Below are 16,057 nucleotides of genomic sequence, written 5' to 3'. Positions count from 1 at the left end.
TCCGTATGTTCGCGCGTTATGTGAGAAATTTAAGGCTGCAAAAATATATATATAGAGAAGTGTATATCAACTTGAAATATCTGAGAAGAAATATCTACCATATTAAGATTAAAATATTTCATTGAAAAACGTCTACAAACCTCGGTTTGAACCATAGCAGGTCGTTGCGTGCGCAATATTCTGACCGTTTGGAAGATGTCAACGACTCCCTCATACTGCATACGTTCCAATACAATGCTCAGGGTGATGAAAACGCCTGTTCTCCCAACTCCGGCGCTACAATGTACAGTTATCGGTCCATCTTGGCCAAACTGTTCTTTCGTTTTGTGCACCTGTCCAATAAAGTCGATGAACCCGTCGCCGGACTTTGGAACACCCTGTTCAGGCCAATCGATGAACTGGAACTGTCTGACTGTACGACTCGCTCCGTCTCTCGCATCCGTCACTTTGAATTCTCGCAAAATGTACTGAGGCATGTTGTACTCCGCGATGGGATCAACCACAAAGCATTGATAACGAATTGACCTATCGGACGGCCAGTACTGATGGCATTTCTCTCTACCCATCTCTTTTAATTTCGTTAACATGACCACGATTGTAGAATTATGCTCCCACAGCATACGCCAGAAATCATCTGTGGTGTCGCAGAGGGGTCCTTGAGTGGCGATATAAGCACCACGGTATCGATATCCATCGATGAGACTGGCGTTAATATAATCCGATCCTTCGATGTTGCGTTGTGGCTGCAGGCATACTCTGGTACACTCGTAGGGCAATATGTGCACCAAGCGATTTTTATGCTTGTTGCAGGGAAGGTTCGCTGAGATGAATCGCGACGAATCCACTTTGATGTTGGACAGTTTCTTGAATTCCAGTTCCATACCAGTGATATTGTCGATCTCTGGCTGCATCAGCTTCTGGATGTGGGAATGTAAGTTTCTGGCAGGCACCTCTGTGTTGCCACAGATCACCGCCTCGTAAAGCGCGTCGTGGATGAAAATGTATTGATCCTCGGTTTGGACCATGTAGTTTCTTTGAGCTCGTAGACAAGTCACGTGGCCATAGATGTCGATCATCTTTTCGTGTTTGATCCTTTCGAGCATCGAATCGATAACGATGAAGCAACCCGTTCTTCCAACACCGGCGCTACAATGGACGATCAGCGGTCCGCTTTCTGGTGGATTCAGGGATCTGACCCTACGCAAGAACTGCAAGAACGGTGCAGGATGCTCTGGTACACCGTGATCAGGCCAGGCCGTAAATTGCAATTGCTTTATTTCACGTCTCTCGGAATAACCCGCTCTGGATATTTGGAATGTTCGAATGCAGTAGGTAGCCAGCTCTTGAACGTCGGTGATGGTCACAGTCATCAAACCGTAAGTTTCAGAACCTCTACCAGGCCAATACTGATCGCACTTAATCCTCGTTCGTTCCTCCAGCTTTGTCATCATCACGATCGTGCTCGATCTCAATTCCCAACACATTCGCCAGAAATCTCCAAATGTCTCTTGTAGAGGCCCTTGCGTAGCCACGTACGCATTTTGTTTTCTGTATCCATCGCAGTAATTGGCATTTATGTAATCTGTACCCGACATGCCATCTATAGTTTGCAGAATCACCCTCGAATGATCGTAGGCGATCACGTTCGCGTAACGATTCTTCGAAGCGTTTATTTCCATGTTGGAGTGGTCCCAAGTGAATTGCTGTCCAGGCTCGATCGACTCGTACTCCTGACTGAACTTTAGATTGTCGTTTGCTTTTAGGCGCTCGATGTGGTTTCCTAGTTCGCTGATCGGAATCGGAGGATGAGAGGCCATGCCAGGCGTTTGGAAATTTAAACGGCGCATTTCGACTGGATCGGATGGAGCGTGATTCGAACTGATGTCAGCGGCCATTAATGGTCGGGTGACTGCTGCTTGATCGGGTGCTTTGCAGGGTTGTCTTCGTCTAAAGTGATAAATAAAAATATCGTGAAATTCTTTTCGCCTCTAAGAAAACGTATATCAAACTATGTCATTGTGATATCATCGATGTTGATCGATTTGCTACTGACCAAAGTTCCATTGTCGCTGTATTCGATACTTACTTTTTAATAACGAAGAGAAGGACGAGACATATGCTGACCATCAACGCAGCTATTATCGGACCGACCACCCACACCATGCCTGGCTCTTGGCCGCTGGTTTTCACCGATACCTCTGGATTTCCATCCACCGGGGTATTCGGATTGGGACGTCGTGGTGGCTCACCAGGGGGTACTTCCCTCATATCGAGAGACAGGTATTCGGAGAAGGGTGACGAAGTGTACAAATGCTAGAATAAGAAGTAAAATTAGTTATGTTATCATATTTATTCGTTTAATATCTTTCTCTCTCTCTCTACTAATTGCAGTCTCATTCCCACCTTCCTCGGTGTGTCGACAACGGCACGCACAAAGATCCTGTATCGTTTACTCTTCTCAAGCTTACGATTTTCATAACCCTCGTATATATCTCCGCTGCCAAGATGGAACGTATACGGAATATCTCTATGTGGAAACTTGGCAGCAATGTAAGGAGCATTCTCCCTTTCCTTAGCCCCTTTTCCCGCGATCATGTCCTCGGTCAATTCGTCGGGTTGCTTATCCGCTGTTGACGGGTCCTCGGGCACGACGATCAAATAGTAATGCGAAATTGATCCATATTCTTCGGAGGCCTGGGGCAGAATCACTTGAATCTCCTCTCCGTTGACCACGCCATAGAAATCAGGCTTGACCATAGGCTTCGGAGCTGCCATTTGCGTGGTAATGGTGATCTTAGCCGGTGGCCTGTACTGACCATCTCTTGGCACCGCGCTCACATTCACATTGTACGTGGTGAACGGCTGCAGTTCGTTGATCGTGGTCGTCGTCACGCTAGGATCCAAGAGAATCTGTCTGCGTGGCACGATCTGCGTTTGCGTGATACCTTGCGAATCTACGAACTCTTTGACAGCATCGAACGAGACCTTGTAGTTCATGGGGTTCAGTTTGATAGGCGGTTTCCAGGAAAGGGTCATGGAATGCGTGGACGAGTCCGGCCCCCTTAGATCCAAAGGCACGTCTTCCGGCTTCACCTTGACCGTTACCTTCTCGCTGAGTCTTCCAAGGCCAGTCTTATATCTCGCTGCTACCGTGATCGCGTACTGAGTAAATTTCTCTAAGTTGACAAGTTCCGCCGACTCGGTGAGACCGACAGTCTTTTGCTTCCACTCGTCCAGGTCCTCGACAGCGGTTGTTGTGTAGAATATTTGATATCCAAGTATCTTTCCACGGTTAGGTACCGGTTCCCACCAAACTTCCACGCTCGTGTCCGACGTGGCCACCGCTTTTACCGACATCGGTGCCCGGCCAATATCTTTCTCCGTTATGATCGTGATCTTTTCCGAATATGGCCCACTCCCCCTGGATGTGTGCGCTCTCACGTGAAACACGTACTCCGTATTTTCCTCCAAATTCGTGAAAACTGCTCTCGTCTTGGTCGTATTCCTGTTGATGGTTGTAGAGTGATCGTTCTTCTTGTTGAATTGAACATCGTAACCGGTGATCTGACCGTTTCTGTGCTGTCGCAGGGGCGGATCCCACGTGACACACACTGTGTCCGGAGTTTGGAAAAAGTAGGATAAATTCGTCGGCGGGCCAGTTGGCTCTCCTTCGGGACTGTACCAGAATCGCACCGTCTCCTGACCGAATCCGATCGCGTTTTGACCAGCCACCCTAAACTCGTAATCCACCCCTCGTTCCTCTGCGAATTAAATCCAATCAAAGCGTGAAAAATAGTAATTTTCATTAAGAAAAAATGATCAAACGATACCACTAAGAGAGGAATACTGTATATAGGGGAATCGAGCTTACCAAGATCAGTGATCTTGTAAGTATGTTGACGGTTTCCTGGAATGTACTCTTCCTTGAGCGTTTGGTTCTTAATTCCGTATCTTATTCTATATCCCAACACGTCGCCGTACGTTTGCGTAGGCTGCGACCACTCGAGTTCAACCACGTCAGGATCTTTGGACAAAAGTCTGGAAACGAGACATTGTCAGAAAAAAAAAAAGAAGAAAAAAGAAGACAGGACATTGACAAGAAAATTTGAACTTTATTAATTTTATGGATCACGGCTTCTGGGTGATTCATACGTCCGATATAATCTCGTTTTCCAGTTATAGCTTGTTTATGTCGAACTCGTTCGACACAGGCCGTTCGATGCTCGGATTTTTGAACAACTTTGATTGACACGTTAACGAAGTGTTTAAACATTATCAATTGGCGTTTTATAAATAGACTGCGGATTTTTATGCATTCATGGAAAATCAAAAAATACACGGAATGGACATAATATGAAATAATATATGAAATACATAAAATATTTAAAATATAATACTCGTTATAATACGTAGTAGGTGAAACAATGGTCTGCCTCAGCTTCATTTTTCCAATCGTATTCATAAAAATATAAAGTTGTATAAATATCCACACGGCTTCAATAAGCTACGCGTTTTAAATATTTCCATACGTAATAATTAAGAGAATTCGGCTTTGGAGAGCGAGTCGACTAGGCGATCGTTCGTCCGTTTGCCGATATATATATATATTTTTTATGCTAGCGAATTTTATGTCAAGCGAAAAAAATATCGAAAGTTCGTTTGGCATGAAATATAAAGGAATCTAAAGAACATACTTCACGTTAACATGAGGTCTATTGGGTACACCTCCGGGAGTTCTGACAGTTTCTGGCGGCGAACGATCACCGTCTCCTTTTCTCGTTAGAGCGGCCACTTGTACAGAGTACGTGGTGTCAGGTTGCAACCCGGTAATGTTCACTTCCAGCACGCCGTCTTCTTGCACGTCGCGTCGTATCGGCTCGTTCAACAGATCCTTTCCCTACAAAGGTAAATAGCGAAAATATTAGTCGCTGAGAAAATGCGTCCGTTTGAATGAATCACAGCGTGAAATTTGAAGCTCTGCACAGACAGACCTCTTCTCTCATTTCCTGCACGTGTATGTGATAACCTCTTATCACGCCGTTTTGTTCTTTCGACGTTGGCGGTCTCCATTTCACGTGTATCGTGGTCGAATTGATCGGTGTTACCGTCACGTTTTGAGGATGACCCGGCACTGGAACGCAACGATCGGTTAATTCGTGCACTTGACGGCCGATTCTGCTGCATACTCGCAATCACACGCTCTCACACTATCGCAGTCATACTTGAAAGGGGGGATGAAACGATATCATAACCAGGAAGAAAGATCTGTAAAGTAAATAAATACGTAGGGTTGGATCGAACGAAACAAAACGGTAGGGGGGGGGGGCTTGTCCATTGAATCGTGTCCGTCCGATGGATCGAAGAAGCAAACTAAAAAACTAAAAGTACTCTTTTCTCTCTATGCAGAAACATAAAATAACGTCGATCTCTGTGTCCGTTTAATCGGTAACGATCTGTAACGGGTCGTTCGTCGTTGGTATATAAACGAAGTGAAGGAGCGCGTAGCGAAAACAGTATGGCAAATCAAAGCGTTGTATACAGCAAATTGAAAACTCGTGCGAGAAACAAAATAACGCAGCTGCGTTGCAACGAAAGGGAACAGGTGAAAGACAGAACGTAACGTAAACGAACGAAAACAAATCGCAAGGATGAAACGAGAAAGAGAATATGATAAAGATAGAGAGAGAGAGAGAGAGAGAGAGAGAAAGAGAAAGAGAAAGAGAGAGTAAAGAAAAATTAATGGAAAATATGTACATGCCACCAATCGCACACGGACAAAACGATGTACAAACAATATTACGAGGTACGCCGGTACCTCATGCTCTACGTCCCTACGACACGATAATCCTCCATTTGAATACCAATAATGTATGTTTTTATTCTGCATTCGATTTCAGAACGCGAATGTACGAATGCGCGTATAAATACGTCATCGAGATGCAAGAGCGCGGTTACGTTGGTCGATAATGCTACGGCAATATTGGAGAGTCCATGACGAACGAAAACGAAGTAGTTCCGTTATACGCATACATACATACGGTATACGCGTATATATGCGATGTACTATCGTTGGTTGTGCGACGTGGATGAAAACTGTGCCAGAGGAAACGTGCAATCGTGTTTTTCGATAAACGTGCAAGGATAACGAAATGTATCACGCGAATTTACACATATATCCACATTGATAAGCCGTTTTGATAATTTGTCGCGAACGTCGCTACGTCGCCACCCATTTTCATTTCCCTCGTTGCGATTTTGCTTTTTTACGCTTCTCGAAGTCTTCGCTTTGTGATCTGCACGGATCTCGAGACCCGGTTCGATATATTTCTCTCGAATCATCCCCATTATTGTATTTTCGATAGACAACGACGAGAACGACGTGGACAAAGACAACGCGTGGTCATGGACGGTCCAGTATCCGGCATCGGAAACGTTATATCGGCGTTACACAGAAAAACAACGAACGAAAAAAAAAAGAAAGAAAGAAGAAGAATTGTAGGAGAAAAAGAAAAGGAAAGCCTAATGTACCTCTAGGTTTGTACGAGAACGATAACTGCAGCCTCTACAAAGTGTCGCAAAATAAAAACTGCGTTGCAAGAAAGAATACGACAAAGAAAAGCCAAACACGACTGCTGCATACAGAAGATGGCCTGTATACAGAAGAAGAAAGTTTCCCTCGGTGAACGAGATACGTCTCTTGCTTCTATATCGGTTTTAAGTTTTACTGTTCTCGCGTAATTAATGTATCAATTACGTTCATAAAATCGCTACGCAACGCAAAAAACAAAATTGGCGAGCGCGCAGTCGCAGTCGCAGCCGCAACTATTTACGCAGACGTAAATAGTTTTCATTTTAATTGTATTTGCTTACCGACTGCAGCAACGAAAACACAGTGAAAAAAAAAAAGAAAAAATCTCCAAAATAGTCTCCCACGGAGAAAAAACAAAACGATATATGCGAAAGAGCCGGAAAAAAGGAACAAAAATATTATATATATATATATTACGTGTATATATATATATGTGTGTAAAGAGAGAGACAAAGAAAAAAATGATTAAATACAGGAAGAAAATTCATGGCACAATTCGAGACGAGCTAAGGGATACTCACTTTTTGGATCTGCGCCCCAAAAGTCGCCAAAAAAGTGGGAAAAAAATCTCGTAAAAATTCGTGTCAACTTCTCACGTATATTGAGTAGAATTATTAAATATTTAATATATTTAGGCATATCAGTGGGTAGCATACTACTGATTATTATCAACGTCAACATGGCCTCTTTTACAGCTATTGTATTTTTTTTTTTTGCTCTGATTAGGGGGAGAGAGAGAAAGAGAGAGAAAAAAGGTATGAAATTTTTGTCTGTTTCTCTGGTGAAACACGCACACGCGCACTCGCTCGTTCGTTCGTTCGTTCCCTCCCTCCCACGCGCTCGATTCCAATCGCACCCTCTGCTCTATTCGTAATATTTTTTATCGCTCTGCCGAGCAACGTCGGTGGACAAAATTCTCTTTCGAATCGATCGTTAAATAGAAAAATATCGCTTGGTCCTCGGTTGCAGTTGGTCGCAGAGAGGCGGGAGATGTGAGAATATCTTTTTTTTTTTTTCTTGTCTTTTTGGCATGCGCAATCACTACTCCAAATATGAAATAACTAAAGGCTCATGTCCACCTGCCTCCTGCCGCCGAGAGAAAGACTCGCCGATTTTTCTTCTTCTTTGCGCAAATTCGAAGCGATACGTAACCGCGGCCTTTCTTATCAGAGTGAAGTCGATCCAACAGCTTTCGGCCAAGGAAAATCGCGAGGAAGGAAGAAAACAGAAAAGATGATAATGGAGGGAGAAAAACGCAAGGACAAGATAGACGACACGAGTCCGCGCGTTTCGTCCTTTCCCTCGCGGCACGAGGCATCGAGAGAGGGAAGACCTATGATAAAATGTCTACTAAAAAGAAAGCTAGGAAGGAGAAACCATAAGTAAGAAGAAGTGGTTGGTATCGTGTTATGGTTCGGGAACGTATAAACCGCTACCCGTGTGTAATCTAAAGTCGTGAAAAAAGGCGCGACTCGTCTCGACGGAAAAAATTCACGTACATAGAATAGATAAGGATACGAGAGTCGGTGAAGGTGGAATATGTTTTCGAGGAAAATTTTCTCTTTTTTTTTTGTCTTTTTTTTTTCTTTTTGCAACTCCAAAAAGTCACCCGCAAAAAACGTCAGCTCGATAAAAAATCTGTATCGCTGTACATGGAAGGGGTAAATTTCTTTTCGAGCGAAAGGCGAAACAAACGACGTCGTTTTGCTTTTGTTCGTCTCGAAGAACGGTGAAAAATTATTTCCGTCCCTCTTTCTGTTCGCTCTTACGTTTCATCGGTAGCATACACCCGCGCATTCACCCACGCAAAAATCGCAAAATTCTTCGCAAAATATGCACGTAATTAACAATGGTCGTGAAATGGTGCGCGTCGTTCTTACGGCACGCCGACTAATCGGATTGCCGATCGGTTTCTCAGTTGTTGGTGTTATCGGCGCACGATAGCGGAGACCGAGTCGGAGGGAAAACAGAGAAGGAAGAAGCATGCGTTTGTCGGAGGAAAATGGAGAACCGATCGTTCGGTTCTTGTTGGAACGACGAACGGGTGGTTCCTCGATCGGTCGATTTCTTAATATTCCGACGACACAGCTACCAGAGTAAAAGAGACAACCGGACTCGAACCGCGAGTCGTTGTTGATTCAGAAATGGAAACGTGAAAAACACACATAAAACGGAGTACAGTATACTCTTTCTATATACCTAGAGGAGAAGACGTAAAGGTATATCGAGACACGATATAAAGATGTAGTAATACGTAATATATGTAATGTATATATATATATAAAGAACATGTTATACGTACGAATAAAATACGTAATTCAATATTAAAGATACGATAGTTATAACTTACAGAGAGGCAGAAGATGGAAAAAAGTAGGTCGGTGAGAGCATGCAAAGAACGAAGGTGCACGTATAGACAATAGAGTAGAGAAGGTCTGGTGTAATATGATTATGTATATCATTCCAACGACATCGGTGAGTGTAAGAAATTTCCGCGATATTCCCGCGTATCAACGATCCATCGATGTTCGTCTCGAACGGACAGAGAGTCTTTGGCGGTTTACCGACTTTTCACCCCTTTCGTTTCGAAGGGATTCTGTTCTTTCGATAGCAGCGGAACAGGGTGTCGGCGAACGCTCTCTCTCCGTCGATATCGATGCATCTCAGCGCTTGTTGCCGACAGGCTCGTGGCTGTCGACTAAATGGACGAAGATAATGAAAAAAATTGCATGAATATTGGTATTCAAATGTTTCAAATTGAACGTCTTCTCGCGGCAATTCTCTTCCTCCGCGTCACGGATATTTCGCTCGTGTTGCTAATATCGCCCGGTGAATATCGCGCTTGCGGCCGAAGAATTCGCGAACGTCGCCCTCCGATTTTCGCTAATTTCTTTCCTGGCACGACGATCGATTATCATTCTCCTCGTGCTGCCATTGCGCGACTTTCGACGCGTTACGGTTTACTCTTGCATCCTGTACTCTTTTACGCACTCGTTCACGCATTCACGCGTGCACGCCGCACCCGACGTGAACTCGATACCGTTGTTCTCGATAGATTCAACGACTATCGATGCACATAACTACATACTCGGACATACGATGCTACGAGACAAGAGAGGAAACAGATCGAGACCGAATCGAGGTTCACGTGGAGAAGACGCGCTGATCAAACTGCACGACAATCGACGGTGGGGGTGCTCGTTATTCAAGGGTGCTCTCAGTGCTGGTGCTCGGCACGATATATCGCAATCGAGTGTGACAATTGATATTTAGACACGTGAATATATAGTGATATCATACGGTGCGCTGCGAAATACGGTGCTGTTTTTAATACGTCGAAGGTCCAACGAATACTATACGTATATCGGGAGCGCATTATAGTCGCTCGCGCACGTTCACGCACGAGTCTCGCTTGTTTCCTAGGCGTTTACGTACAAAGCGAGTACATCGAAATGTACGTAGATACGCGCGTACACACACTCACCCACGCACACGTCCTACGTACATGCGTGCATGCGTGCACGCGTGTGCTTTTTAGGCTGTCGGCAGTTACTCGAAGCGAAGGGTGCTTTTTCAAGTGGTGCATGGTGATATACGTGTGTGTGTGTATATATATATATATATATATATATATACACACATACATATATATATATATATACATATATACCCAGTTAGTAGGACACGGCAAAGGCGTGCGTCTGCGTGTGGCTTTTGTGCGTAGGTGCGTAGATACGCGTTCATCGTTGCGCGCTTCACCTTCTTCCTTCTTTATTTTCTCTCTACCTTTCGTCGTGCGTGAAACGCGTGTGCGACTTTACATGCGTGCGTGGTGGGTGCGAGATAAAACCGTGCCCGCATGAAAAATAATACTTTTATCGGTGCCCGTGCACACACTCATAACGGCGGTAATGATACATATACATATAATATATAATATGTGTAATACATATATATATATAATATATATAGGTATATATACAAGATATATGTAATATATGTATATATCGATAATACGTTTAGAATAATATAATCATAGAATATTGGTAGTGATGGCGATACTAGCGGCGACAATAACAATAACGAACGAGTATACGTATATACGACGGTGAACTTTTGTGCTTGATAATGTGCGAGCTTACACGGCAGGGTGCTTTCAGCAGTGCTTTTTATCGTTCCGCCTCGCTTTGCCGAGTCTGCTGTTAGAGGGTGGACGGTTGGATCGGTCGGTCCGTAAACGGGACAATGCGTGGGAGGAACCGGGAGTAGGGGGCTGGTGAAACGAAAGAGGATCCTGGGCGTTCCGTAGTGCCGAGTGCAAAAGGTTCGAGGGAACGTCGTTAGAGATGCGTTCGTACGACTTTTTCCGCGACAATGACGCGCCTTCACAATGCCTCTCTCGCAACAAATGATTCCGATTTCGCGACCAACCAAGGTCTTCGATTATTTTCCAAGACAAAAGAGCTGCCGTTCTCCTGGCTGCGATCCTACGTGTGTTCTTTCATTCTTTCGTAGACGAAACGCGGTCGACTGTCTGTCGTACGACGTGTTCTGAACGTCACCGACGGAGAAAAGAAAGAAAAAAGGATATCGCGGCTCGATTACTTTCCCCATACGATACGATTAATAACATCGTATCGTCGTAGTCGCTGTCGTTCCCTCTACCTTTCGTTAGCTTCTCTGCTCGCGAGATTCGCGAGATTAATCGGACGGGGAACGGGCAAACGGTGTCTGGAAGGGGTTGAAAAACTCGTTGTACCATGCAGGGTGGGACGGTACCGAACCGATGATCAGCGAAGTACCGAGTAGGAGACGGAAAGGAAAGATTCGAAACGAAAAGCAAAACTTCTTCGTGCATCGGCATGCCATTCATAGGACTTTTGTCGATTCGGTTGTGGAACCATTTTACGGTGGTTCGAGACCGAGATCTCGCAGACTCGACAGCAGCTTGACGGTTTCTTTGGACGGTGATGGGAGAATCTGTTTCGAGTTGGGGATTCCAGGGATCGCTCGTAGTCCAGGAGAATTATATGATCGACGGGATTGAATTTTTGGTGAGACCGAGGGATCGATAAACAAACGAAGGCATGCTCTAAACATGTGCAAACGATAGGTAGAACTAAATTTTAACTAAAGACAGAAGAGCCTTATATATCAGAGATATAGAAATATATTATATATGTATATATATAGATATATATGATTTTTCTCAAATACTTATATTTATATATATATATATATATATACATATAAATGCATATATGTAGGTATGTAGTGGAATAATAATATGTATATATATTTTTGCTGTGTGTAATACATACGCTATGGTTTACATATATATATATATATATATATGATATATGTATAGGTATAAATTATATATATATATATATATATATACACACACACATAAGCGTTTCACCAGACAAGCTGCCGCCCTCGTTCACAGACATTATTTCCGTCCGATAAATGTCTCGTAGAATCGATTCAAGCGATAATATAGAATTTTTCCTCGGAACGGTAAAAATAATGTTGCGCACGCTTAGGGACGGTCAGTTTGGCCTCTATCGTCGTAACACGTGGCAAGAGTGAGTCAACGAACTAAAGAGAGAAACGAAACATCTTTACGTGACGTAATAATCACGGTTACCACCAGAAAGAACATTGAGTGTTATGAGTACATATCATTAGACAATCGGTAATGTTACGTTAGTGCGAATAAATCTTAAAAACTAGCTGTTCAAAACCTGGATCATCCTCCTGCAAATGCTTTAAGGAAAGACAAAAACACGTGAATGAGTATATAATTAAGTATTAGTTAGCGTGTTAAAATGGGTCTCCAAGTTTTAAAAGAGGGGGCTCAGGGGAACAAAAACCAACGGCAACGTACAAAGGGAGAGTTGCGATTAGGCCCTGTAAAAATAGTAAGAAAATACGTTCCTCTTTTTTTTTTTTTGGTCGTATCTTTTTCTCATTTTTGGTAATAGCTGAGCTCAAAAATTGGTTATCAGCTTCTGAAAAATCCGCGGCTGCGTGCACCACCTGGAAAAAATGTCTAGGGCACTCTGGGGAAAAGTTCGGGGCTTTTCTCTGGGAGCACAGAATATTTCATGGAAGATCGTTTTGTTGTCGCAAAAATTCCAAAAATATAAAATCTCGCCAGCCAAAAAATTAGGGCCAACATGGTTCCGCGTTTCGCTATGTAATTGCCGCGTCCCGTCCAAAAAGGAGAAGCAAAAACCAAAGGAAAAAAGATACACACACACACATTTTTTGGGAGAGATCGAAGGTATTGCCAGAGAAGCGATAGGAAGGTTTGGTGGAGCGTTTAGCTTTTGAAGGAGAAACGCGAAAAAATCGATGTGCGCGTTCAAAAAACTTACGTTCGCGCAACAAAAATTGAATTATCGGATTTCAGTGTTTCGAAATGGAAAAAAAGGGCCGCGTATTCGTCCTGGTATCTTCTCTGTTGCCGCGACAAGGCTGAGTTGACAGTTCGTTTCTCGAAAGCGTAACTGAAACGCAAAAGTGGCCTGAGAGGAGAAGCTTTACGTATTATATAATACAATATGATATAATATAATAATATAATGTAATATAATATAGTATAATATAATATGATATAATATAATATAATATAATGTAATATAATATAATATAATATATTGTAATATAACGTAACGTAATGTAATGTAAGGTAACATAATTCGGTGAGATCGAACGAAACGAAAACACAACGATAATGTAATCTAGAAACGGAAACGCATGTAAAACGTTGTCGAACAAGAAAACAGAACTAAGAACAGAGTGAAGAAGATAGAGAATCGTTAAGAGAAGGAGGATCGGTTGTATGTGACACGGTTGGGAAGAGATAGGTTCGAAGAGACGTTAGCGGAATCTGAAATCGAAAATACGTTTAATACAGAGATATACATTTATGTAGACAGCCGTAGGATAGACCGAACGTCACCGGGTCGAGAATCAGGGCGTGTCATCGCAACCGGCACTGGAATCACGGGTACTGATCTTCGGACTGATTTTTGGCGGGCTTTTATATTTTTGGCTCTTGCGCGATGAACTTTGTCGCGATATATAGCCTTCGCAAAAGTATCTCTATAGACGCGAAGCGTGGCGCCCGGAACCTTCGCGAGGTCTTTTCTTATGCAATAAAATATCAGTAAATTAACAATATATATGTATGGCTATAATAGAGAAACTATAAAAGACACGATAAATCGAAGAGAAACGATTCCTCGCTCGAGTCTCGCAGCGCCACTCCTCTCTATGTTCGATTAAAGGTAAGAAGACGACTAGCGTTAATGATACATACCGTCCTCGTGAGTTCTGACCGAGATAGGATAACTCGGAGGTCCGTCACCTACGCTGGTCCCGGCCAATACCCAAATCCGGTACTCGGTCCATTTTTTCAGTTCGTCCAACACGAATCGCGTGTCATTCAGTTTGATAACTTTCGCCTCCGAGTCGGAGCGTCCGCTCTCGACGACTTGCAGCTTGTAGTACGCGATCCTCCCGTTCGATCGATCGGCAGGCGGTGGTTCCCATGTTACCAATATGGAGGTCGGGCTGATCGCTTGTCCGCTTACATTGCGAGGCGGAGCCCCGGGGACTGTATAACACTCAGTTATAGGGGGGGGAAGAGGGGAAAAAACGAAAACGTGGTAGGAAAATATCGTCGATCGTCGGTCATTGAACGATCGCGGTCAACTGCGAGGGCTCGAGTCCCGAATCGAAAGAATCGCGAAAAATTCGTGCAAAATTTGTTGGAAATTTGTTGGAAACTCGTCGAAATTCGAGCTACGGCTTAATTCGATTTTCGCGTTACTGGTTTTTGGCAAGGTGCACGCGTATACGATCGGCCGATGGTTAATTATAGAAAAAAAAAAAAAAAAAAAAGGAGGAAAAAAAACGAATGTTCGCGGGTATTTCGATTCGTTGGACTCGAACAACTTCGAAATCGAACCACGTTCGAACCTGACCGACGCGACGAAGGGATCTAAACGAAAAACTTTACGTGACGATTGGTCAAGGTTCAGAGAGGCGAATCACTCAAGGAAAAACTCATGAGTCGATCCTTGAACAGTCGAAAAAGTACGTGATTAGAGAAAAAATTTCATGTGGCACGAGCGATTAACTCGCGCGTGTTACGCCGCGTGGAGTTAAAACGCCGTGCCTCGATTAGCAAGGAAACGAGAGACAATAAAAAACTGAAGAACGGACGTAAACCATACGTTATCAAGAATGAAAAGAGGTGCCCAAAATGCACACATATATCAATGCAGTGCTTAGTGCAATTTATATGTATGATATGTACGTATATATATATAGATAGATATATATAAAGTGGCATCCAAAAACGGCTGTCTTATTTGCAACGCATGCAATCATTCTCACTCTCCCACACTTCACGGTTCAACGATACTCTCTATCTTCCGTCTTTCTTTTCTTATGGATATTTTTTTCTTTTCCCCCCTTGTTCAATGAAATCCACGGTCACGAAGAACATCTTTAGCATATCTGAACTCAAGGTGTCGCGAATTAATTACGATAGCTTACGCTACTTTGCGGGAGCGTCTAGCGCTACAGCACCTCCTACCTGCCGTGCCACGACGATCCGCGATTGCATCGACGTGCATCACGCGTTCACAATAGATTCTATCAAAATTTATCCCCTATTACCATCGAACAATCGCGAATCGATCTTTCTTCGGCACTCCTCGCTGCATGAATTCACTCCTATCTTTTTCGCCTTCTTTTCTGCTTCTTTGACTATTTGCTTACCGTACTGTTTCGTGCGAACCGGATATGGTATCGTTGTAGCTCCTTCGCCCCTTTGACTCCGCGCAGCCAACCAAACGTAATACAGCGTGTTCGGATACAGGCCTGTCAGCGTGTAGTTCTCGGTGACTGGTATCCTTCGATGATGCTTCTCCTGAAATTCATCGCGATTCCGACGATTCGCAAGAAAGATTAAAATTTATATTTCCTATAAACGCCAGACACGAACGTATATGCTTCGTACTTGACGCGTAAATGACAGATACGTTAGAAAGATATTTACAGAAAGTTTAGAGATTAAAAGACGCGCGATAAGTCGCAACGAATTACCCACCTGCGCGTAAGTATCGTTCCAGTACAACTCATAGCTGAGGATATTCTCCGCGCTATGAGTAGGTTTGTTCCACTGGAGTGTCACTTTCGTCTCTCCGATATCTACCGCGGTCAACATTTCCGGTTGACTCGGTACCCCTTGTTGCGTCTTTATCTGAACAGGTGTACTCAGTGGACCGGGACCAACGCTTGTCAGCGCCTGCACTCGAATCATGTATATCGTGTGCGGCGTTAAATCCGAGATCGTGGTTAGCTGGCTATTGTCCACCAGCTGATACTGCCAAGAGGCCATTTGTTGATTCGGATCCGTCGTATAATATACTTTGTATCCCTGCGGGC

General features: G+C 43.6%; 1 protein-coding gene across 18 annotated transcripts in view; it reads right to left on the bottom strand.

The window, feature by feature from the left end:
• Nucleotides 1-16,057, bottom strand: part of LOC117205436 (tyrosine-protein phosphatase Lar) — a 278,404-nt gene that overhangs the window by 4,504 nt on the left and 257,843 nt on the right. For 13 of the 18 annotated variants that reach the window (XM_033443835.1, XM_033443923.1, XM_033443844.1 and 10 more), the window contains 10 exons: nt 15,720-16,049; nt 15,389-15,539; nt 13,920-14,216; nt 7,111-7,119; nt 4,992-5,131; nt 4,695-4,897; nt 3,872-4,038; nt 2,404-3,761; nt 2,087-2,313; nt 141-1,947 (listed from right to left, as the gene is read on the bottom strand). In XM_033443835.1, coding sequence (XP_033299726.1) covers nt 141-1,947; nt 2,087-2,313; nt 2,404-3,761; nt 3,872-4,038; nt 4,695-4,897; nt 4,992-5,131; nt 7,111-7,119; nt 13,920-14,216; nt 15,389-15,539; nt 15,720-16,049 — 4,689 coding nt within the window. The remainder of the gene's footprint in view (nt 1-140; nt 1,948-2,086; nt 2,314-2,403; nt 3,762-3,871; nt 4,039-4,694; nt 4,898-4,991; nt 5,132-7,110; nt 7,120-13,919; nt 14,217-15,388; nt 15,540-15,719; nt 16,050-16,057) is intronic. The other 5 variants (XM_033443855.1, XM_033443882.1, XM_033443946.1 and 2 more) reach the window with 3 other exon arrangements.

The sequence above is a fragment of the Bombus bifarius genome, unplaced genomic scaffold, assembly GCF_011952205.1.
Source record: "Bombus bifarius isolate JDL3187 unplaced genomic scaffold, Bbif_JDL3187 scf7180000007966, whole genome shotgun sequence".
Taxonomy (NCBI): Eukaryota; Metazoa; Arthropoda; class Insecta; order Hymenoptera; family Apidae; genus Bombus; species Bombus bifarius.
The sequence above is the reverse complement of the archived record's forward strand: the minus strand, read 5'-3'. Positions and strand labels throughout refer to the sequence as shown.